Source organism: Manacus vitellinus, unplaced genomic scaffold, assembly GCF_001715985.3.
Source record: "Manacus vitellinus isolate BGI_N305 unplaced genomic scaffold, ASM171598v3 scaffold_81_pilon, whole genome shotgun sequence".
Taxonomy (NCBI): domain Eukaryota; kingdom Metazoa; phylum Chordata; class Aves; order Passeriformes; family Pipridae; genus Manacus; species Manacus vitellinus.
Genome location: NW_021940822.1, coordinates 1,544,946 through 1,570,564, shown reverse-complemented (window position 1 = coordinate 1,570,564; position 25,619 = coordinate 1,544,946). Strand labels below are relative to the sequence as shown.

At 42.6% G+C, this 25,619-nt stretch overlaps 1 protein-coding gene across 2 annotated transcripts in view; it reads left to right on the top strand.

Annotated features, from left to right (window-relative positions):
* SYNDIG1 (synapse differentiation inducing 1) overlaps positions 1-25,038 on the top strand; it is a 74,028-nt gene extending 48,990 nt beyond the window's left edge. Inside the window, exon 4 of one of the 2 annotated variants that reach the window (XM_018085443.1) lies at positions 23,902-25,038. In XM_018085443.1, coding sequence (XP_017940932.1) covers positions 23,902-24,060 — 159 coding nt within the window. In that variant the 3' untranslated portion in view covers positions 24,061-25,038. Of the gene's footprint in view, positions 1-1,389; positions 1,439-23,901 lie in introns of those variants that run through there. The other variant, XM_018085444.1, reaches the window with a different exon arrangement.
* The last annotated feature ends 581 nt before the right edge of the window (positions 25,039-25,619 follow it).

Below are 25,619 nucleotides of genomic sequence, written 5' to 3'. Positions count from 1 at the left end.
CAAGAATATCTTCACAGAGAGCAGTTGTGTTCTGTCAAATGCCATATACAGGCAAACAAACATCGAACACATTGAGAGAAAATTCCCAGCCAGGCTCTGCTGTTTGTTTCTGTAATTCTCAGCTTCTGCTTTGCAAGCTTACGGGTGAAGAAGAGGCTATGACAAATTCCCCCAGAGGTCTGTATTTCTGTGCTGTTGGGGCTCTATATCTATGCCAGCTAACGGCTATTTCCTCTATTGCAAATTATCCACATACAACAGGAGCACTTTTAGTCCATACTCTGCTAGCAGTCACAGCTATTTTAATCACCCTCTTTTGCAAATTCTGCATCCCGCACATCCCTCTTTTGATGTGCACATCCTCTTCAACCAGATCACTCAAGCAAACAGCTGCTTTCGCAGCACCCCCACCTGGAGCATTGCTCCAAATTACGGAAGGCAGATATGTTTATTATTATTTAAGATCTGTCAGGGACTATATTAGCCACACTGATGGTTCTGCTGAGATCTTCACTGCAGAAAGAAATGAACAAAGGAACAAAACAAACAAAGGGATCTGAGATCTCTAAATCGTTCCTGTTCCATGGCAACCTTCCTTGAAGACTAGAAGACTCTTTAGGTGAAATAACATAGTGTGCTTGCTCAGCCCTTTTATACCCCAGGGTATCAGTTGTTTCCCACTGCTGAAGACTTGCATCACTTCTTATTTCTGTTCTTTCATGTTACGCAAGCTCTTCATTTTTCCAGGTTTAGACTTGCTGAGGAACAGCAGTACTGCTGCTGGAGTAAGCAGTGATCTCTCGCTTTTTTGGATCTCAAAAAACAGTCTCTTCTGCAAGCCTGGTAGCATTATAGATGAGATTTCCAAGGAGATGAGAATACCACATTTAATCCTTACTTGGGTTCTTGGGTACCAACAAAGCAGCCTGAACCTGGGACTTCTTTTCATACGATGAAGCCAGAGAAGCAAACTTGGAGGTGTTCTGTCCTTGGGCCACCTCAGGTCTGCCCCATAGATGGCTGATCTCTGTTGTACCACTAGGGAAACTGGGGAAGTGCTCACAGAGGTCTCCGGGAAATTGCTGCTTGGAAGACACAGGAACTCAGTCCACCGGCTGTGCAGACTAGGTGAGGGGATGCTAAAGGAGAGTCTAGGGAAAGAGCAAGGTCTGTCATAGCTGGTATACATGCAAAGTCTGCCTGCCTGTCATCTCTCTCTCTTCCCCTAACCTCTTGTAGTTGTTTTGTTATCTCACAAGGATTCATGTATTGCTTTCCCTTAGAAGGGACCATGATGGGGAATTCTAGGGCTTTTTGAGTCACACTTTTCCAGACCTCTAAAAAGACTTGATGCACACTGGTCCTCCATCTCCCTTTGTCTCTCTACAGGAGCATGTCCTGACATCTGTGTGCATGGAAGGAACTTGAGAAACTCTCCACATGCCTCTACAGCAAGCAGAGGTAGATATTGCACACTAAAGACATGGACAAACTCTCATGTAGTTTAGGCTGGTGCTTTACCACATCTGTATCCTCTCCCAGCTGAAGCTGTGCCTCATCACCAAGTGTTGTTGCTCTGAGGAGCTGCCATTTCGGCCCATTTATGCTCCAAGACCTATCAGAGGAAGAGCAGGCCACTCCAGCTCAAGGCTGGGACATAGAGGACCCAAGGCTGCTCTTGGCTCTGCTGTGTGACTTGAGATCTTGCTTTGCCCTCCCTCCATGAGCTGCACTCCAGGATGACAGATGCAAAGGACAGATCATGTTCTTTGAGGCAAGACTCCCAACAAGGCATGGAAGTGTTCTTGCAGTTGTCTAAGGGAAGATGGGGGGAAGAGCTGGTGCAGGCATTGAGAGGTGCCTCGGATTTGGCTGCTGCTGCTGCTGCCAGTGTGTCTTCCCAGCAGAAGGATGTTGCTAAGTTCCCCATACAGCCCTGGGAGTGTGTCATTCTCTGGTGGGTGGTTGTAAAAAACTGTTTGAGAAAGTTTCAAAAGAAGCTTAACAACAGTGAGAAGAGTTGCAACTCCATGCAAATAGCCAAGGCCCGTTTGCAAAACACGAATGCCACATCTGCTCCTAACAGAGATCAGCTGACAGTGGCAGGAAGTCTGTCATTTCTTCCCTAAAACCGGGAATTATTTGACTTAAAACTTGAGCCAAAGGAGTTTGGCCTCAGATGTGTCAGTTGATCAGAAACAAGGCAAGGGGAAGATAACACCCCTGCCATTGGCCGCTAGTGACAGGCTCAGTACTGACATTCTCATGGGTTTGGGAAGGGAGCTGTAAGGCAGGGTAGAAGTCAGAGCTGACCAAGTGCTCAGTGTTTTTCTGTATCAGGACACCCTTGCCAGTCCATTAGGTGATGTGGAGACATTCCCATTCTGTTGAATTTGCCAGTAGGAGATTTTTGAATAAAATGTAGAAATGACAATAAATTTCGGATTCCAGAGAAGTTAAGGGCCACCAAAGACAGCTACTTAAGTTCTCCTGTTATTTATTCTGGACTCTTACTTCCAGCAGGGCTTCTTATCTTTCTCAGTCTCTTGCAATTATGGAGTACTTCCCCAATGCTATAGTTCATAAACTCATTTCTCTCTCTGTCTTCTCTGCCTCTCCCTTTTCTTTCACTTTCTCTCTCCTTTACTACAATCTTGAATGGCATAGCAATTAGCAACCTTTGTCGTCTCTGCATTTGACACTCTTCAACTCCAAGATAAGCAGCTACACATAAAATGAAAATATCAATGCTATCCTAAGCATCTGCATGTGCAGGGAAAGTATCATTGACCTCCTGAATGACTGGTATAAATGCAGGCTTAGTCTTCAGGGAAAACCTTGACTTTTGTTGCTTGGTGGCTCTTCTTGCTATGATTCTTGGTGTTGTCCTGTTCAACTGGACATGATGATCCTTGTAGGTCCCTTCCAACGCTGGATATTCTATGATTTTCTTTCCAGAGACTCAGTTCCAGTCCTCGTTTGTTCCAGAAGACTGAAGCATGAGACAACCAACAAGTTAGTGGGTTGCCTGTCAACAATATTTTCAACCTCTCCTTTACACTCTTTACTTCCAAAGACTGGTACCCAGCTTTGGCACATGGAAGCAGGTAAACCCAGTTCCACTCAGGGAATGGCAGTGGTGAGATCTCAGTTTGCCATGTGTTCCATACTGTCATGAATAGACTGCTCTTCAGTCATCCACCTTTCTACTTTAGAGCTAGACAGGTATCCCTATGCAGCAGACAAATCTTCACGTGCCTGTAAGGCAACAGGTTTTAAACATCTTTCAATTCAAGCCCATGATCCAATACAATAACTACCACCTGTCCACCATATTAACCATTTGATTTCAGAAGTAAAAGTTCTAGTTTTGAAAAAAGACTCTGTTTTCCCACACCAGGATATCAGCCTTGATTTCTAGTCTATGAATCCCTGAATTTCATTGGAGGACCTTCACATGGTTTTGGCTTGCAGACATATGTCCTGGATATCAGGCTGGCTCCACGTGGGTGGGCTATGTTTCTTTGTAGCTGTCATACAGCCCTGCTCCCAGAAGCTGTTGAAAAGCCTGACGTGCCAGAGGGACAGGGTGGAGACCCTAGGCCATAACTATAACTGTGTCACCTAAGTCTTTTGGGTTAACAGGTGTCTTTATACCCTTGTTTCCTTAAATTTCAGTGATTTCAGCAATGGTCATATCCAATGTTCTGTATTATTAAAAACGTTCCTTTTAAAATATATATAGGTTTTCTAAGTGCAAACAGGACTTCAGGGCACATTGTTTCAACAGACGTATTTCAGCTTTTATGCTTTGCTGTAGGTATCACTCTACCATGCTTTAGGCAACACCATGTGCATATTCCACCTCATCTGCCTGTACATTACAGAAAAAAGTGCTCATTGGGATGCAGTAGTTGGAGGTGTTAATGGAAACATGTCAGGTGCCCCCTTCCCAGCTCCCCATATTCCCCCAATAATCTCTGTTCTTTGATGAGGCATTGAAAAGTACAAAATTTCTATTGCAAAATGCAAACACAAGAGTAAATCACAATAAAATGTTAATGGAAGCAAAGAATAAAGTTAGCCATGAGAAATGCTATCCCTAGGTGAATATCCCTATGATAAGAAGTGGTCGATATCCCATTGGAATAACCTTTCCAGCAAGGCTCAGTTTTGAATAAGCTTCACGTTGCCCTTGCTACTATGAAAGGAAATCACTTCTTTAGTAGGGAAGAGAAAATTGAGCTCTCTTCTTGTCTGTAATTGAATTAGTCAGCTGCCTTTGCAGGTGCCATAGTAGGAATCATAGTGTTAGAAAGGAACAGCTGAGCTGAAGAATGAAGATAGTAGCATTAGAGCTGAAAACCAAAGGCATTCTCATCAACATATAATCCTAGACTTATATAATTGAATATATAATCCTGTGACTGTAAGAAGTCATACAAGAACAGCTTCAAGAGGATTATCATTTCCTACGTACACTCAGACATCTCCTCTCTGCTGCCCCAGACAGATTAAACAGTGATTTTTCAGACCAAAGCTAGGAGAAATGCGCAGAGATGACTGCAAAATGAGCACAGACCTACAAAGGAATTCAGATCTGTAGGGCTTCTCTAAGAAACCTGTTCAGAGTTCCTCGAGCGACTGGGAAGTGTCCCATCCATTTCACCTAGTTTCAGATCAAACCCCAGAAAAGCCAGAACTGAATAGGACACCATGGGGAGACGACCCCACTTGGGGCCAGCCAGTAGACCTCACAAGCCCCATTGTCAGCAAGTATCAAAGAGCAACCATTCTTCAAAGGCTATAAAATACTGATGATGTAAATTTACACCCCTTCATCCAACTTGTATGCAGGGTCACAATGTCAATAAGGGTTTCAGATGCTGCTGCATGAAAGGCAGGGAGACTACACAATGATGGATGGAAATCAGCCTTGTTTTACTCAAATAAGCACAATTCTTTCTTTACCCTTCCAGTGGCATATCTGCAAAATCGAAACCTTTAGGGACCAGATAGGGAGAAGCAAAGCAAAGAACTGTCTGGGAAGATGTGCACTTGCACATAATTTAAGACTCTTCAAAAACACTGGGAATATGAAAGAAGGCAATGTAGTCTCAAATTGCCATAGACATACCTTTCATTACTTTCCTTACTGTGGGCAAGGACCCAAACCTTAGTTCTCTCTCACATGAGGAGTTACAGAGAAAGCAAGATGATTTTTGAAGAGCACTGATGTGACTCAGCCTAATTGCTCCAACAGCAGCAATGGCACAGAAACCCTGGAGATCGCTATCATGATCTGGTGCTTTGCTTCAAGCCACATGATGCAAATAATAATACCACTTCTTCCTAGTGAAGAGTTCGTATGAAAGGAGATTGTCTGAATTTTGTCTGGGATAGAGTTCATTTTCTTCTTAGTAGCTGGTACAGTGTTGAGTGTTTGATTTAGGATGAGTACTATACTAATGTTTTAGTTGTTGCTAAGTTGTGCTTAATGTAATTTAAGGACTTTGGAGTGTCCCCTGCTCTGCCAGTGAGGAGCTGCCCAAGCAGCCAGGAGGGAGCACAGCTGGAACAGCTGACCCAAACTGGCTACAGGGTATTCCACAGCACAGAACATTATGCCCAGTGCATAAACTGGTGGGAGCTGGCCAAGAGGGGTGGATTGCTGCTCTGGAATGGGCTGGGCATTGGTCAGTGGGTGGTGAGCAATTCTGTGCATCACTTATTTCTCTTGGGTTTTATTCCTCTCTCTCTTGTCTTTTCATTATTATTATTATTATTATTATTGTTATATTATACTATTTTACTTTATTTCAGTTATTCAGTTACTAAACTGCTCTTATCTCAACCCACAGGTTTAATCTTTTTCCAGTTCTCCTCCCCCACTAGGGTTAGGGCGAAGGAGTGAGTGAGAGACTGGATGCATAGTAGTATTTAGTTGCCAGCTGGGGTTAAACTACAACAGGGACTCATTCCAGCCTGGTGAGACAGCTTCTGCTCATAGCAGGAATCTGACCTTACTGCTATCTCACTGCTGGGCTTAGGACCCCCTTCTGTCTTGGACAGTGGAGAGGCAGCTGTGCAGAATATTTTTTTTCTGCAGGTTGCTGTTCCCAGTCTCCACAGCATCCCCTTTTCCCTGCACAGTGCTCTTTGGCATGTTACCTAACACTGGGCTGCAGAACAGAAGTTTCAGTCTCCAGTCCTGCTGGAGTCCAGCACAAACCAAGGCACCTCTAGTAGTGTGCACACCACTAGCAATCTGTCCTGCTGCCCAAGGCTGCCAAAATCACAAACAGTTTTGGCTGTTCCACACCACGTACCAAAGATGGCAGAAGGCGTTCTGTCTTCAAAACCTCCTATTTCCTGGCACTCCATTCCTTCCTCATCATCCCAGATGTCTCTTGACATTTGAAGGCCCTGTTTCTGGCTGGTACCAGTGTGTGGGACATATTTGCTCACATTCTCTGAGAGGGTATATGAAGTAGATAGTCTTTTTTTCACCCTCCAGCAGACACCATAGACCACATCTTAAATCTGTCTCAGCTGGAGGTTTAAAATGGCACAGAGACATTTTCTGAGGGAGTCAGGGACAGGGTCATGCAGTACCCACTCCCATGAAGAATGGTGGAGCTGTGCCCTGTGAGAGTGATTTCCCATCTCTGCAAGTTTTGCGTACGGTGTTCCTGTTGGCACAAGGAACCACAGGGTAACTCCAACTGAGCAGGAATAACTCTACCTATATACAAAGAAAAAATATTTCCTCCATCAATAAGAGAGCTTTTCTGTAGTGGGAGATAAAAATGTAAGCAGAAGTGCAATATATCTTACCTGCTACTTAGAGTGGTTTTGGGACTGGCATCCTTGCTACTGTGAGAACCTCCTTTTTGAATTGAAAGGGTAACAAAGCATCTCAGAGCACCCTGTAATAACATTTGTATCCTATTCCAAAAAGTGTTAGGGCTTGGCCCTTTGCTGTTTTCTAGTGGAGAAGTGTGGACAATTAGCTTGGTGTTGCTAGGATGCTCTTGATAATGCTTGTATCTCTTTTACAGCCACCAACACTAGTTCAGGAAGAGGATCCCTATTGTACTAGGAGCACTACAAATCAAAGTTAACACGCTTGAAATTACAAGAAAATTCATGAGCCTGGCCCGAAGGACTTACAGTTAAAAAAAATTGAGAGATAGAGAGGGAGTAGACAGTAGGAGAGTGCTGGTCACTAAGGCAGACTGTCGCTTTAGACCTCTGGCTGTGTAGCTATCATGAAACCATTAAGCACTGAACAAATAATGAAAAGAGTTGTTCATGAATATTTTAATGGAATATTTTCACAGAGGATGTATTTCAGTCATGAAATATGTATTAGCCCAGTGGGGCAAAGAGATAGCACGGAGAGACAGAAAGAAGGGGGAGGAGGAGAGGAGAGCAAGTAAACTCTGAAATAATTAATTATCAAATCCTTCTCCACGTGAATGACCTCCTGTTGAACTCTTCTGATGGACAAATGCATCAGATATATCAGACCAGGATAGGCTTTGGGTCTCACTAGTGCAGCCCTGCTTTAGTAGCTCCACCACTGCACTGTGAAAGATGATACTTGCTCATCAACATGGTTTATATCTCTGCATCCAGACTCTCACCTGCTTACTTGCTGCCACTACTTGATGTAGCCCATCCCCTTCCGTAGCCTTTTGTGCTGCTGTGTGAATCAGGTGGGTCTGTTGACCTCAACAAGAGGTAGGAATCACTCTGAACAAGTTCTGAGGACTTGGTCCCCCAAGGCAGACCAGATCTTCCTATGCTCTTCGTCTCTCACTGAGGAGGAAGGTTTTAACAATGGTTTGACATTGCCTGCCCCTTACCTCTGTTCACAGCTGGCTGAACTCTTGGGAAAACCCTGTCACAAGCAACTTCAAGATAATATGTTCCTTAAGCTGTAGATCGCTAAGCACTGCTCCAGGCTGAGATGAAGCCCAGAAGCTCAGCCCACAATGCCTGGGCACTGATTCTTGGAAGATGGGGGAGGCAGAGAGCACTGACTCGTTCGTATACTGTCAAAAGCTCAGCTGATGAATGGCAACTCATGCTATAGTGGTGTGGCATTCTGATCCCTACCATGAAAAGCAATGTCCTGTATTTAACAGGCATGGAGGGTCTTCAGCTGGATTTTGCAGAAAAAGCAAAAGCAGGCTTATAGCTTTCCTCTCCCTGCCTGTATGTGATGGAGTAGTCTTGGGCATGAGATAGCCCAACTACATGTGAAAGAGATTTCCTCTGTAGAGGCTGCCATCCTGCCAGATGCCCAGGGTAGCACACCCTACTCCCCTTACCTTAAAAGGAAGGGACTGGAGAGCAAGAAGCAAAGTCCCTTCAAACAAAGGGAACCTGCCCTGACTCTGAGGTTTGCATTTGACAGGACTAGTCCTGTGTTCGCCCAGGGTGTCCTGCTAAGGTTTTTATTCCTCTTCACAGAGTGCAGCATATGGGTCGCATCCTCCCACACTAAATGTGTTTTCCTGCCTCTCCGCAGCAGTTCCACTTGGTGCAGGGTGTGCAGTCAGGGCCACGCACACAGACACACAGCCCTCATGATGACAGGGACCTGGCACCTGCAGCTGCTCTTCAGGCTTGACCCGCCTTCTGCTAGACAAGCCAATAGACTGAAAGAGGGGAGCTTTTGATTTTGCTTCTTCATTACTTTTGGCATACACAGCAATGCCAATTAAATCATGGGGAACGAGATACTTGCTAGATGTATGCAACAGAGTAAAGGAGAGGGGAAGAAAAAAAGAAGCAGACCATGTCTTTGTTTGTACAGTCTGGAATAATTTGATATTGGAAAACATTTGCAGGTTGTTGATGACTCCTTAGAACCACTAGGAAGGATCCTTATTAACAATCTCTGCTCTCCCTGTTGGACAATGAGGACTTAGGTTTGTGTGCTAATGGGTTTCCAGTGAGGAAGAACTGTACCCCTGGGAAGCAGTTTGTTAAAGGGAAAAGAGACCTTTGGAATGGCCTCTTTCTTTTCACCAGCTATCATCAAAGCAGCATTCTGACTGTAGGCCCAATAAATCAAAAATAAAATGGTCCCAGAATGCCAAAATAAGAATTGTTCCAGCTCTGCTTCATCCTGCTCCATTCTCTTAGTATGGCAAGAGGAGATTCAAGGAGCAAGCCTGGCATGAAAACTATATTGTAAGATGGTTGGAGCAGGCATTAGTGAGATGCAGGAGGAAAAGAGAGTACCAAAGTTAAAAAATCCTTGTTGATCCATGCCTCAAGCCAGTTTGCTTTCTTCCTGGGGGCAGGAATGGGAGCTGACTCAGGCATGATGGAAGCACATTGGCAGGATAGAAATGAAACCAGCAGCCCTGTACTGCAAGGCCTGCAGACTCCCTCATTTACTCCTTCTTAACACACTGCAGTTGTGATGTCTCACGGGTCTTTCTATGATGCTAGCAGACAAACTGCATTGGGAGAGGCTGTTACTTGTGCTTGGGCAGGTGACTCACTCCTCAGCAGCAGCTTTTCTGGAGAACTCCCCTTATATGTCAGCAGCTTTCTTCCCTGCTCACTGTGCAGTGGAAGGATGGGCAGAGCCTGTCTAGCTCACTATGGCTGCTGCTGGGCAGCTGCCACCCCTGGGAAGATAGTGCTGCTGCCTGAGTGTCTTTTGTACACCCACACCCCAGCCCTGCTGAAACACTCAGTGGAAGAATGCAGAATACCACATCTTCCACTCTTCAGACAACCTGCACGCAATTTAAAAGGGTGGATATAGTAACCACAAAGGGCAAAAGTAGGGTTGATGTTTGCATAGCAGAAAGGGAGAATGAATCAGGACCAGATGGGCAACAAAAGGAGCAGAAATAAGCAGAAAGAGAAGGTTAAGAAGTCTATGGGAGAAGTAATAAAGCTCTTTGATAGACTCACACACATACACACATGCAAGTCCTGCCCCACTGAAACACAGCACCGCCTGCGTGGGAGTCCTGTAGTTGTAGGAGGGAGGACTTTTGTGCACAAGAGATTAGAGGCAAGTATCTGCTGGCATGACAACACCGTGATGTGTTTCTGCTGGAGAACATGGAGTTCTTGTCTTGCAGCTGCTGAGTCATAGGAAAGACAGAACAGTCATTTCAGGGTGTTGACAACTTAATACAAGGTTAGACCTTCCATTTCCATGCCAACAGTGATGGTGACGAATACAAATTAATTGTTCCAGGTCAGCTGATGAACTTTCCCCATAATGAAAAATTAGATCTTGTTGAGTCTTCCTGTACTGAGTACGGAGTTGAATCCAGAGATTCCAGAGCACATCCTCCAGTTTCTTCAGCCTGTGCAGAGGTGTTACTGGCATTAGTAGATGCTAGTGGATATCTGGGTAGGATACCTGTCTTAAAGCACACTTTTTTCTCCTTATTCACTTTCCTCATCCAAGGATTGTTTTGAGGACTAGGCACAAAGGATGGAGAGTATGTTCTTTGTACTGCAGTGATTACACTACCTAATGCAGTTACTAAGTCTCCCCCCCCAGAACAAGAAGCCTGGACAGGAATAATTTCCCTTCCAGCCTAAGTGTTTTCCCGGGTACTAAAGGCAGTCTCAGGTCTGCCTCCAGCAGCAGATGCAAAATACCCTGTAGATCCAGAATATCTTTTCTCAGGAGTTTGTTCACTTAAACCTCCCAGCTTAAACAAGAGAAGCAGCTTCCTCAGAATGATCACATTTATTCAGAAGCAACGTGTTGACTACTGAAAAGCAATTAAAAGTTGAATGCGTAATGACTCAAATGAGAATTTAGGCACCAAAGTTTCGTTGATTGGTTAAGACTCTGTGTGCATATATGTATATAAGGATGTCAGAAAAGAGTTTCTTTGAGATTTCTTGTATAAGAAGGTTTTCAAAAACATTTTGAAAAGGTTGGAGCATCCCATATCAATACATTTTCAAGCAGAACAGAACAAATCCCTTTTTTCAACTGCAAGGAAATTTTTCATCTGCAAGGTTTAGTTAATGTATATATATAGAAAAAACTCAGAGAAGCACAAAATTAAAGTGAAATATTTCAGAATTATACTTTAAAATAAGCACTATATAAAATACTTAAATAATTTCCATGATTTAAAAAAAAAATGTTGAACATTTATGTTCAACATATTTTTTGACACTATTTTCTGCCCTTGGTCAGAAAGAAATGTCACATTTCATGCTCACACCCTTGCCTGTATCTCTGTTTAATCTTGAATGGAGTTTGATTTGTTTTAAAATTATTACAAGATCTCTCTTTTCTTCTTTTCTTCTCATCTGGAGCTTTCAAAACATTCCTCCTGAGTTTTTATCTTCTGGAATGTCACAGCTATATTTTAATGGGACTTTGGTCAATTTGGGTTTGTTTTGCCCTGTAAATATGGGATCTATTGTAAAAGTAGTGATAATATTTTAAAATGGAAGAGAGATGAGAAAGACAAAATTTTGTTTTATAAGAAGTATATCTATAAGAAAAGCAAAAATCCACTGCCCTATTCCCATACTTGTTACCAGATCAATAGTTCCAGGGGAAAAATGGGAACAGAAATCTGAGAGAAAGCCCAAGGGAGCGCACAGTTTACAATGCTATTTGTGTACTTTTTGATCAAGATTAAACAGACTTTTTTGATCTAAATGTGGTGACTTTAGCTCTTACACTAAATAGGTGCAAATTTTGTGTTGGCAAAATCAACAGTCCTTTGTTAAATAAATATAGTAATATATTAGCATAATGGATTAACTGAGCATATCATCTTGCATTATAAACCAACAGCGTTGAACTGAACTCTACAAAGAATAGGTGAAAATTCTGGGCCAGACTAGGGGTCCATCCAAGCCAATAACCTGCCTCCAGTGGTGTCATAAGCAGATAGGAAGAGAGGATTTTAAGAACAGAGTAAGCATATGATTCTGTAATACTTCTGTGATGTTATTCCCAAATAATGTCCACGATAAAATTGATAAATTTATATCCATTGATAAAATTTAATTATTAATTCAGAAAAACAGCTTCTAATAGAATTTTACCTTTGAGATGGTCTCTTTGAACTTTGCTGCTGAGTTCAAAAAAGGAAAAAAATACAAGTTCACTTTTCCAATATTAGAAGTAGCAGTATATGGAGATGACAGAGTCCTTTATGCTCTTCTTCAATGTTTTTCAGGGAATCAAGCATCAAAAAAAAAAAAGGTGCATGGAATTAAATGAATTGACCAAACCAAAACATTTTGTTTTATAGAGGGATGACATGTTAATCATTTTAATCAGAAAAGAAAGGTAGCACATTAACTTTTTTAAACCAAATCAAGAAACCTAAGTGTCTACCAGAAGGAGTTAATTTTGCCCAGGGCTGTTCTCTATAACTGCTCACAGGGAATCCCAGAGCTTTGAGGCACCTGAAACAAGGTTTTCATGACATGCAACAGGGTTGGCTGATGTCCTCTGGGCTAGGAGCCAAAGTCAGGAGGCAGGAAAGTTCTGACTATGAGAGTAAATAGCTTCTGCTGGTGTCGGGGAATTGTGGTGAGTAGAAAGAGAAAGAACTGAAACATCTTCAGTCCTGCTTTTCTTCTGTGGGCTGGGCTTTGTGGGACCATGCCTGACACTTCCTGCTCACCCTTGGGAATGCAGACCACCAGCAGCTTTCAGGGGCTGAATTTAGGACTCTCTGCTATTTAGCTATCTTACAGATCTATCATGTACATTCCTGATATAATCAAGCATTTCCTTTCTGGTACAATGGTTACACATGTAACCCATATACTAGAGTAGGGAAACTTGCAGCTTGTGTTAATTTTTTGTGGCCTTTGCAATCATCTGCTTATCCATCTGTCCATCAGTGTTCACTAATAACAATACATTGGCTATTTTTTCTCATCAAGTAAGCAGAGCAAGTAGGGCTCCTGCAGATGGTGAAATCTATTTGTTGTTCACATATGCAGGGTGGAAGGCCATTCATTCCTCATGCTGGGCAGATTTTCCCCAGCATCCAAGCTGAATGGACACACAGGCTATCTGGCATTCCTGCAAGGGCAGGTTCCCATCAGTGTTTCCTACTGTGTCAGATGCATTCTTCTAACAGCAGACCCCAAATTAATTTAGAGTCACTTTCCTCTCAAGATTCCTAAACAAAGATCCTTGAATCTTTTTAAAAACGAAGTCTTTCTTTGCAGGGAAGAACAGCCTAGTTCATACTCTAAAAGGTAATGTATTGCAGAGTTAACTGGTATGAAAAGCTCTGGGAGTGCAAACTGATTTGCCTCTTAGAGAAATACAATTAAACCAGCAAATACTCTGTGTCATTTGTGATTTAGTTAGATTTCTTTCTGATTGATTTTAAAATAAAAGAAGTTTAGTGGCTAAGTGTAGTGGATTGACTGTGGCTGGACACCCAAGTGCCCACCCAGCTGCTCTGTCACTCCCCTTCCCAGCTGGAAAAAGGGAGAGAGAATAAGGTGGAAAATGACCCATGGGTTGGGATAAGGCAGTTTACTAAGGCAAGAAAAAGCAAAAGCTTGCATGCACAAAAGCAAAGTGGAAAATAACAAGGTTTATTCTCTACTTCCCATCAGCAGCAATGTCCTGCCATATCCCAGGAAGCAGGGCTTCAACAACACGTAATGGTTTCTTAGCAGGTGGCCATTGGAAACAACAAATGTCCCCGTTCCTGCTCCTTTTCTTAGCTCTTGTGTCTGAGCTGATGTCATATGGTATGGAATATCCCTTTGGTTAGTTTGGGTCAGCTGGCCTGGTTGTGTCCCCTCCCAGGATCTTGCCCTCAGTTGGGGAAGGAGTGTTACAGTGCTGATGCTGTGCTCAGCAGTAGCCGAAACACTAGTGTGTTATCAATGCCTTTCTAGCTACCACTGCAAAGCAGAGCACTATGAGGGCTGCTATGGAGAAATGAACACCATCTCAGCCAGACCCAATACACTGTCCCAATCCACGAAGTGTGGAGAGGCAAATTTTGTCTTGATCCGCAAGCACATACAGAGAAAAGTTCAGAAATAGCTAAAGCGAGATTACGAGACAAGCGAGGTCAAACATTGGTGTCCTGAACAATAATTTAACTTTATTATCTATGAAAGAGGAGAGAAAGGAGGAAAATAGGGAAGTAGGAAAAAGCCAAGAGCAATTAAAAAAAAGCAGAAGATAGTCACCACCATGGGTCCTGCAGCGTCCCGAAGACCTGTTCTTCAGTCCTGTGGTGGGGGTGATCTCCATTGGGACAGGTCAGGTGTTTGCTTATATAGAGTCTGGGCAGCAGACTTTACGATAGGCAATGGCAATGGCATGTCTACCACATAGTTAGCAATAACATGTTTACTGCGCGTAGGCACTGGTGTCCACGCAGCATTTGCCTGATGCGCTTAAAGTTTATAGGCTGAAGCATTGGTATCCATGCAACGTTCATGTGATCTATCTTGTGTGTGAAGGTTGAGGTTAAATGAACATCCTGTTTTTGCAACCGCTGTCTAACCAGAAGCCTTTTCCAACAACACCCAGGCAATGGTGAAACAAGACAGTTGTCTATTTTAAAATAGAACAGTCTTCTACAGTGGCATCTGGATACGTTTCAGAAGCCTGAGTTTACTGAAGCTTCTGCTCATCCTTGCAGGATCACTCCTTTTCTCCATCCCTGCCTCTGTTTCCTTGTTTTCACCTGAAGGTGGTTTGGTTGATTTAAAAATCTGAATAAAAACTGGGCATTAAAATAAATCAAACAAAGGGACCAGAATGGGGATGGAGAGGTTGGAGAGACATTGGTTGATGCCATCAAGTGATCCAGGCTCCATGAAGCAGTATGTTCTGTCTCTGGTCACCTGGAGCACTCCTCAGCACAAACAAGGCTAGACTTCAAGTCTCCTCAATGCCAAACCTTACCATCTGCCTACTGAGGTGCAAATCCTTGGCCATCCCAACAACAGCAGCCATACTGAGATGACTTTGGAGGGCATTTGGTCCTAGGGACCTTTCTCTCAACATCTGCTTGTCAGGCATTTTTCACATATACGACTCAAGACAATCCGTGGATCTACCTCAGAGAAGTGGAATTCTTGCTTCCTATTAATCAGCGCTATAGTCATAAAGTTCCTCTGTCAGTCTGCTAAAGACAGTTGCATCACTTATGTTGCCTCTCCAGGAGAGGGGGAGAAAAGTTCATTAAGGTTGAAAGAGAACAAGAAAAGTAATGTAAGAAAACATAGTTTTGGGGATTTTTTCCCCAGTTTTGTTGGTTTCATGGACTTCAAGAAAGTGGAAGAATGAAAAGGGGAGAAAGGGTCTTCTCATATGAAAGAAGTAATCTTCATCTTTTGATCTTTGGTGACTTCTGAAAAGTTGAGTTCATTCAAGGTAAACAAGTGGAATAAGTTACCTCACATTCATTGTTGGATGCTGCAGAGTCCACAGTGCCTGATAACTTGTTAGACTACTAGTTAACATATCAAATGACAAAATGTTTCTCAGAAATGTCTTGGGCTGCATCTCCTGCCTAGAAAGATGTGACCAACAGCATTGGTGGGGATTAGACGAATTTGCGGAGTTTGCAGGCTGGTCTGGCAAATGGCACCCCCGGAAACAGTCCTCCAGTGACAATTCCATATAACTGATATGGCACTTATGTGCTGGGAAAAAAACAAACTCTCCTAAGGAAACCAGGCTCTGCCAACCACAAATCAGAATGAGCTACTCTGAAAGTTCTCAACACATGAAATTCTGAGTAGATAAACAGTATATCACAGATTACATGTAGGGAAATCACGGGTGATTGTAATATTAAAAAAAAGTAGATGAGAAAGCTACTGAAATCAACAAACAAGTGAATCTTACCTCAAGAGTTCTTAAACTTGTCTCAAAAAATGTTAATGGTCTATTGTATAGGAGATTGTATAATTCTTTTAAACCCCAGAGATCTAATTTCGGCTCAAAAGGAGCACTTGTGAGTGAGAAAATTGAGAGCTCAGAACTGGAGGAACTCATCCTCTGATCAAATCTCTTCCTGTCAGGAGGAGAAACCACCCCAGAGGCACTTTTAAACTTGCACTGTCTGTCTTTACCTGTTCTTGTTCTTCCCCAAATTGTGGCTCAGGGTGCCGAAGGCAGAAATGCCCATCATCTCCCTGTCCTACCACCCCTTTCTTGTCTGTTCCAAGCAGGGAAAGTGGGGATCCAGGGCTGAGATTGTCTCCGGCAGCACTGAGCAGCATCTTCCACCCTATCCTGTGGTGTGTGACACATGTTGGAGGGAAGAACCACTGCTATGAATGTAGAGTACCCACTGACATGGTCTTCCTCCCATCATAAATGAGGAAGAGAACCAGAAGCAGATAGAAGGAACCATAGCAAAACAAGGACAGAGCTGGTGCCTCACCGTGTTCTCTCCCACTGGATACAGTGGACATTTCAAATTTCAACAGTACCATGTATCTGCTCATCTACCCCACGGGGTAGTAAATTGAGCCAAAATGATAAGCCCCCAGCTTGGAACTGGGGATTGATGCCACCACTCCACATGAGATATATACTCACGTGGCTTGATGTGCGATCATGTGGCCAGTCCCATGAACAGAAAGGGTCTCAGTGGTGAGATCTGAGATCCACAACTACCCAGGTTGGGACCATGCATTGCACCTTGATACAAATGGAGTTAGGGAGTCATGGATGTGGACAGAGGGAATCCACTTTCCACACCAACCTTACATAACAAGTTAGAGGTAGAAATATAATGACCGCAGCTTTTCCCCAAGTCCAGCCAGTCTTTCAGCAGAGCCCTAACAAAGTCATCACAGGGCCCTGGTTTTCCTTGTGAACAGAGGCACATTTGTGTATAAAGAAATTGACAGGTCAATAACACCTTGCACAACCTTGTACAACTGTTAGATCTTGGCAATCTGTGGCACTGTCCAATCAGTTTCAATACAGAGCCTGTGACAAGGGTAGAGGCACCACAGGCAGAAAGTACCCTATGATGTCCCTTGAGATGAGGACAACCTCTTGCCACGCACAAAATGGAATCTGAAAAATAGCAATCACTTCCAGATTCTCCTTCCTGACTAATGCTCACATTTTAAACTCCATGTCTTCAAATAAAGAGGAAACAAACAGCTATCTAAATGGAAAAGTAAAGGAGCCCCTTGTGACTGAAGTAATCACTAATAATTTGTTGATAAACTTCAGTTGTTCATAGATAGTTGCCTCCAGCCTCTAGAAAGATAATGTATATGTCTACATGCGTGGACACAAACCCAAGGCATCTGCATATAAGTCTGTATGTGTCTGTACAAACTAGGCTTCACCACCTGGCACCTTTTCCAAATTTTCCTCTCTTTCATCACAAAATGGCAACATCTGCTTAAGGGCTAGAAGCAAAGTGGAGGGGCAAAATCATGTTCTTTACCATAAACATCCAAAATTCCTGTATACACCAGGAAAACAGAATTGCCCTCATATCACAGGCTGAGGTCTCATTCTCTCAAGTGCAATCAAATGAACTGCTGTTGCTGTGGAGCTTGTCTAAAAACATCTCTCTGCATTCTGCTAATTCAGGCCTTTTATGCCTGCTGTTCTCATTATTATGCTCTTGTTTTTCCAAGTGTTGAAATCTCACTCGGACATTTATAGTTTTATCTGTACTCAAATACACAATCAACTGCCACAGGCAGCACCAGCCGGCTACTGAATCACATCCTTGCCTGTATTTTCAAATTCCAGCAGAATACATTGATATCAAAATGATCCCATGGCTGAAATCCAAATGTTATGAAAGTTGATCATGCAGAAGAGGTAGACTCATACTGGTCTTCATTTACACCCTCATCTCCCCATTCACACTCTCTTCTCCTGAACCTGTCATGCATTTCCAGGGATAAATGTTGTTCCCAGTACATCCCCTTCCACCAACACAGCATCATTTAATTTAGTGGCTGTAGAAGTGCCATTACTCAGGCCCCTTCTTTTCACTTGAGACTCATGTCCATTTTCTAGGCCATCTTCCCAGCAGAAATGACAGAAGCCTTGTTATGGGTTTACTTGTTCTAAAAATCCAAGTGGAAATTTTCCTTTCCCTTGTCCCGCTGTAAAAGAAGGATGTTGAATGGGGAGGGAGATGGGGTGATTGACTATACAAAAAAACTAGCTGGCAGACCTGCATTCCAGACTAATGGCCCATTCAAAACTGCAGGGAGCAGAGAGGAGTTTTTTCTCCTCCTCTCCTTGCAAACTGGGGACACTTCACTTTTTGCCTTAACGGGGGCAAGGTGTGTTAGAAAAGCCTGGAGACCGTTTTGCTCTCGACCTGGTCATCTGGCTGCTCTCCAGCCTCGGCTTGCCTGCGCGCTGCCCTGTCTCCAGCCCAAATCTGCTCAGAATTCATTGGAGAGTTTGTGCTCATCGATGAAAAAGGGGGAGTCCTGTCTACAGCAAGCTGCAGACAGTGTGAGTTTAGTGAGACGGAAACTGCCCTTCTTTCCCCTGTTCCCCTTCTCCTTAGTGGGAGAAGGGCTTCTCCCATTTTCCAGCTTCTCCCGTGATCCAGGGCCCCCACGTGGCGACCACCAGTGATCCAACAGCGCCCCCTGCCAACCGTGATTAGGATCGCGCAAGAGGACAGAGAAGTATCAGGCTGTCTCCTTTTTGAAGGGGACTTCTGGGTACAGGATTATTGCTTAGTTGTTTTTGTGTTCTGTTACTGGTTTTGCCAACATACATATATCCTTTAGTAAAGGGTTGTTATTTCTTCCTTTTTCCATACTTCCTGGGTTGGAGCCTCTTAATTTTGGCTTTACAATTTCTGAGAGAGAAGAGTTTGATCTACCTCGTAACTCATCCTCCTTAGCAAAACACTCCAGTCTCTTTAAACTTAGACAAGCCTCCAGAAGAGCTCTTTGGTGTCTGAAAGGCAAGTTACCACATGCTGATGTTTCTGTTATACTGTGGACATAATGGAATTTGCAAATGCCTGATAGAGCAAAGAACAATTTGTCATTTAGTTCACCATTTCTGCCAGTGGAGCTGTTTGATGGGACTCCATGGTACCTTTGATGCTCTTCTCAGGACTGAAAACTCTTCTGCCACGTCTCAGCCCCTGCACTGGGTGTCTGCCAGCCCCATGCTTTCTCCAGCTGACTGGCACCTCCCTGCTGTCATTCATGGTTAGATCCTAGCTTCACTTTTTACCCATCCTTATCTTTAGCAAAGACCAGAGTCTTTTTCTTACCATCAGTGGAAATAAAAGGTGGCATAAGCCTGAAGGTGGAATATATTGCCCAGAAATTTGAGATCAGCAGAAGTGCAAGTTAGGCAAGTTAAAAAGAGTAGGCAGAGCTTTTGACTGGAAGAAAGGTAGATGATACAGGAGCAGAATCATTCTCTGCATGAGTTGCTCCTCATTCTGTGGTATTTTTTTGCATGTTCTTTGAAGAACTAAGACTCAGAGTTTGGCCAGTGGCTTCATGAAGCCTATGTATCCCTGCTCTCGGCTGGCCATTTCTTCCCCTGAAACAAAAAGAAATCCTTTCATCACCTGACCAAAGGGGTCAGGATACCCTCTTCTCATCCTACGTGGAGCCAATCCTGCTCTCCAGCCTTAGGTAGGTGAGGCAGGATAAATAATTGTGTCCAAGATGTTTCTGTTTCCAGATAGTGCATTTTTTGTGAAGGTATTTTGTGAGTATGATATATAAATCACTGTGGGATGTAGCGGAACTTTTTGGCCTTGCAGCTTGGAGGTACCGTATTCATCTTTTCTCTGCCTGTAAAACATGCAGCCCAGAGACATGATGAATATGTTTTGCAGAAGTTCAACTTGAAACTCCAGGGAAGTTCCTTGAAAGTGTTTATAAACAAGACATTCATTTTGTTAGTTAAACAAAAGAAAATAATCCTTTCAGACCTCCTTACCCCTTTTTCTCCCACCCCCCCTCACTTTCCTGACTTACTTCCAAAGCTTCTAAAGAGAGGATTGATTGGAGACTGATATGAGCTAACATTGCTGTTCTCAACTTTGTAGTACCCAGCCTTCGTCACAGCCTGTGCCCAAAGTTGATGGTTATGTCTGGGCATCCAGAGTACACAGGCCAAGGGGAACCATTGGGCAGGGGTAGTTTAAGGACACAAACTTTTTGCAAGAAGAGTGTCTTGTCTTCTGGCTGTGCAGGGAGAAACTTGCCTAGTGCTATGCCATGAATTATCCCCCACTTGTAAGTCATCCCATGTCTTGCACTTGTCCCCAGCTCTGTTTATCAAATCTGTTGGTCCCGCTGCTACCCAAGGACTGTATAAATTAGTTTATCAGTCACAGGCCACAGTCTCACCAGGGAAGGGAAAAAGTGAATGGATAGAAGTACTATAAAACTCCACAGATAATACAGTTTTGATTAGGAAGAGCACTAACTATTGCAGTCACTTTCAAGCCCATTAGAATAGCTGTTTGTATTCCTTATTACTTAAATTGAGGCACTTAGCTCGAAGAGGCTGTAGTGAATACAGTCCTTTGTTTGTAGGGCATTTGGATCTTCATTCTTGCACCAGTCCTGGCTGCACTACTCTTCAGAATCAAGCATGAATGGTTAGTTACTACCAGCTAAGTATTCAGCCCAGTAGTATTCATAGCTGGGGGTTTCCTTTTCAGGGCAAAGAAATAACAAAAGCCAGTATTGCTATAGTGAGTACAGAGCTGAATCTGGAAAGAGGAGCTTACAGAAATTTATTTCCTGGCTGGGTATGAATGGCTGGAAAAACAGTGCCTTTGTACTATTTGGCACATCAGCCCCAGGGGCTTGGGTAGGGCCTTGGTGGTACATGTTACCCCATCCCTACCTCTAAATGAGCAGAAACTCCTGGGTGGATGCAGGGATTTGTCATCTCAGGAGAGGCATCTGTGTAGACTGCGATGTCCGTAGCAGCCAGGCAGCCCAGAGCATGTCCGTCATAGTCACTGTGGTTATTCAGGGCAGGGCTGTTTAGTGAAAGGAGGGGCAACACAAGACACACATCTGCACTGCACTTCCACTAGTTTACGTTCTAGCACACCATAAATGTGACCACAATTTTAACTGAAATTTGGTGGGGTATTTTACTTACTCCATATTTTTATCTGAAATACATTTTTTTCTTGAATTAGCTAAAATTATTTTTTTCCTATTTCTGAGGAATTTTAACCACGATGAAAACCTTTCTCATTTGAACCAAAAACATGTCAAAAATGAAGACTGAGTTTGTTTTGATGCCCAAGGTTCCAGTGTTGTGGTTGGCAGCAATTACCAGAGGGGTCTGCAAAAGATATCACTCTCTGTACCTGTTTAATTGTGGGCTCAGGTGGACAGTCCTTTTAAGCAGCCAAGTTTTATCTTTCAGCTAACAGTACCTGAAACACTATGAAGTCAAGCAAACAACCTGACCACTGTCTGCATTGAGATGTCCTGCTTTCTTTTTAGATTTAGTGACCATTGTTTTCACCTTTTCTACAACACCAAGGAAAAGCTGGTGAAACTGGGTCTGACTTAGCTCTCTGATCTACACAAGACATTTTTTTGTCCCATGGATTTTGCTAGAGCACAGACATCCCTGATGTGGAAATACCCTACAGAGTGTCATTTCTTTGTGTCAGGCATCAAGTGGGCTGGATCATAAGTAGCTGGATTAGTACCAAAACCAAGGGACTTTCTCAAAGTGAACAGATATACCAAAGATCTGATCTCTGCTTGAAAAGAAAAAAGTCAAGGAAAACCATTTATTAGTTGCCAGATGCTAAAATATTAAATTTGGCCTTAGTTGCATTTTGTGTACTAAGTCTTTTCAGATCCATTTAGCTTAAACCTGCAGAAATGCTGTAATTTGCATATAGTGACATTGAGTAGAATGTGATGTTTTTGCTAATTAGGGAATAGCATCAAAGAATTTTCTTAGTGATAAGCAAGTTCTTTCAGACTAGTCTTTCACTGATGGAGGATGGTCTCTGTGTTGATAGTTTTTCCATCTCAATGGAAATCTTTCTGAATAGAATAAAGGAGGAATATAAGATTATCCTTCTCATGTGCCTTACCAGTCTACAGTCAAAATTCCATATAGGAGGGATTTGATTTTGCTAAATCATAAAATATGCATTAGGTTAAGAGGAAAAAAATACACTCATTTTAGATAATTTGTTGGAAACTAGAATTTCTGTGAAAGCACAGGCCTGTTCCCCAAGCAAAATCATGCTGAGTCATAATGTCAGGAGATGCAAAATTCAACAAGTTCATGATAGTGTGTGACTAATACAAGTCATGTAGTTTTGGCTGGGTTTTCACAATAGGTCAAATACTTTCACGAAGCTCAAGGCTGTCCTCAGAGAGCTCATCGAGAAAAAACCTTGTTCTTTGAAAGCAAGTTTGTCGCTAGGTTGAAGATCCTATCAGGGAAAAGGTTGTTAGTATCTGACAAATCAGCAACCCTTTGGGTTGCTCAACTCGTCATTTTTGGTAGATCCAACCTCTTCTGTTGAAGCAAGCAAGACATACTGTCAAATTTTCAGTTTATTTGACATGGTGATTAATGTTTTATTCTCCCTTTGAGTTTCCATCTAATTTTAAGTGAAAAAATACTGGTTTGAAACTCTACAAAGTTTCTTTTAAAAGAGGTAAACCCAAATGTTGCAGAATTTTCCATAACAATGTGACATTTAAAAAATTTAAAATTTAAATGTTCATCATTTTTAAACTTTCCCTCCATTTGGGGGGTTGAAACTGTTTACCTTGGTTTATCCAAAAGCTTAAATAGCTCCAGTGCTGTGCATTTACCTCAGCCTGACAAATCTGACCAAAGTTCAGTAAGTAGAAGCCTTTCTGCTCAAGAGTAGTGATGTGATGGGCAGCAGGTGCTTGAAGACAATCTTTCAGGAGAGCTGAATGACCAGCTCTTTCTAAAGCTTTCTCTGCTTTCCTTGCCTTTTAAGCAACCCTAACAAATATAGCCATGATCCCCAAAGCCCCAGGAATTTTTCTGGAAAGGGCTGCTCTTTTGAGTGTTTAGAAGTCCCAGATAAGAAACTCATGAAATCCTTGATCACCCTGCTGAGGGGCTTGGCTGGACATCCTTTGCAAAGTGAGTAGGATGCTTACCCCACCTAAACGAAAGGACATGACAGCAGGCGTCAGCCTGGTCTTGTTTATATTTTGCTGGTTTGAAATTATATTTTACCTCCAGCCTGCAGCCTAGTCTGTCTCTCCTTAAATATGTATTGTTTGACATTGTTTCTGCCCGAAACATTTATAAAGCATTATGCCTAAAAAATTAGTTTGATGAATGCAAAGAGATGGTTCTGTTAATAAAGGCATTGGCAGAAAGGCCATAAGCTTTTTTTTCAGTGTGGAAGGTTGTAGTTTGGCTGCTGTAAATTGCTCTGAGTAGCAAGGTAGTAAAAAAAAAAACAAACAAAAAGACAAAAATAAAGTAATAGATGATACCAAAGAAGAAACTGTTCCAGCAAATTGAGCATTTGTGGAGACATACAATTAAAGCATTGTGAATTCCTCATTCATTGTAATGAGGGAACAAAGACTGTCTCAGAACTTATGGAGCTCATATGCTTCTACAAGACCTATCTTGTAGGTGACAGATCTGTTACTGCCTGACAGATGACCTTTGCTGATACCACACCATGGTCTATAAAAATGACACCCTCCTCTGAGATGCCATTGGTTTCATCACCATTCTATTGTATAAATAACGTCATCTGACTAAAAAAGTGTCTGATTTCTAACCAGTTCACTCTCATATCCCAGGATCATATTTCAGCCTAGAAATTAACATCACACATCACATCTTCATTTCCAGATAAAACAAATAAATATACTGCATTTTTGTTGTTGTATCTCTTGCAGACAAACAAAGCAGTAGCCAAGGGGGACTTCCACCATGCAAGCTCCAGCTCTCGGCGAGCACTCTTCCTGGCTGTCCTGTCCATCACAATCGGAACTGGCATTTATGTTGGGGTGGCTGTGGCTCTTATTGCTTATCTCTCTAAAAACAATCATTTATGAGCCTCAGGAAAGGGGAGAGAACCAGCCTCCCGGCACCTGAACTGCAGAAGTCCCCAGCAGATCAGACTGCATTATTTTCCAAAAAGATCAAGAGACAAACCGCCTTCTGGGGACAGGTACAGGATGAGATGGGCTTGTGCATTATTGTAGGGTGGGAAGCTGTCTGGGCTTGGGGTGGTTCCACCATTTGTGATGCACAAGTCTTGCTTTTCTTCATGAACCCCTGTACAAGAAAGAAGGAAAGAATGAAAGAGTAAAAGAGAGAAAAAGAAAGAAAAATAAAAGAAAGAAATAAAAAAGAAAAAATAAAAGGAAGGAAGCTGGGAGAGGTGTGGAGAGGGGTGTTTCGCCTTTGCCTTCTTTGCAATACAGCGTTTGCAAGCAGCTGGCAAATTGAGCTGTTCTCTTAATACCTTCTTGGTGACCTGAACTTTGCAGCCAGCATGAGCTTGTCCTTTGCTTGTTAAGCACAGCACTGAGATCTGGGAAAGCATGGACAGTGGCTGGTTCTATGAAAGAGCATTGTAACAATAGGAGAAAGACTATGGCTTTTTTTGTGTTTTGAATGCAGGACTCATCTGCCTAAGAATGAAGCAGACACCTCAGCGTAGAGTGGTATTGCCTAATTTTCTTTTTTGTGTTAGGTTTCCATGGGAGGAGAAAAGGAAATAAAAAGTATATTTCTTTCCCTTCCTTGTTTTTGGATTAAGGTGTGACACACAGGTCCACTCAATAAAGAACTGCTGAGGTTACTGCATGATTTGGCTCCACAGACTGAGTGCAAGGTTGAAGAACGTGAGATCTGTTGTAAAATGAATTCCTCCATCCAGTCACATTGTGATAATAGCATTTTCCTGTGGCATATTGCTCATTTGGGTTGCTCTACCTTACTGTGGAGACCTGCATAGCGGTCAGTGCAAGAAACTTAGGGGAAAAATGTAAACTGAAGTACTAATAAAACCAGAGGAAGGAATGCTTCATATACTTCGAGGTCCTACTCATACACAGAGCAATGAAGGAGACCATTCAGAGCTCCCAGCTCATCTGTGGCCCAGGGACACTGCGTAGCCATGGAGAGACAAGCCTGTCCCTCGATAAGCAGAGCAATGGTACATTGTAGGGGATTAGAGCACTGTCTTTACTTCACTGACTGAAATGATATATTTATTTACTTCTTTACTCCCTCCCCACAATCAACTTTTGTTTTGTCTTACAGAAGTACCATTTCATCCCACTAAGGGTGTATCAGCATAGATACATATGTAACTACACAGATATACACAGAGAGGAAAACCAATCAAGTCAGTAACCATTTTATTACTCACTGTGTTTTACAAACATGATTTCTTTACCCATGAATTTCATCAAAGACCTTTTTCTGCAATTCAGTATTGTGTGTCATCTTTGCTCTGGGACAGGTTTTTTTCTCCTGTTTTGGGGTTGGTATTGTTTTGTTTTTAATTTGACCTATTTTAGTTTAAATGGGAGGAGAACAAACACATCCAAACATATTTTTCTGGTAGTTTATTAAAACACATGAAATACAGCTACTGTTGCTC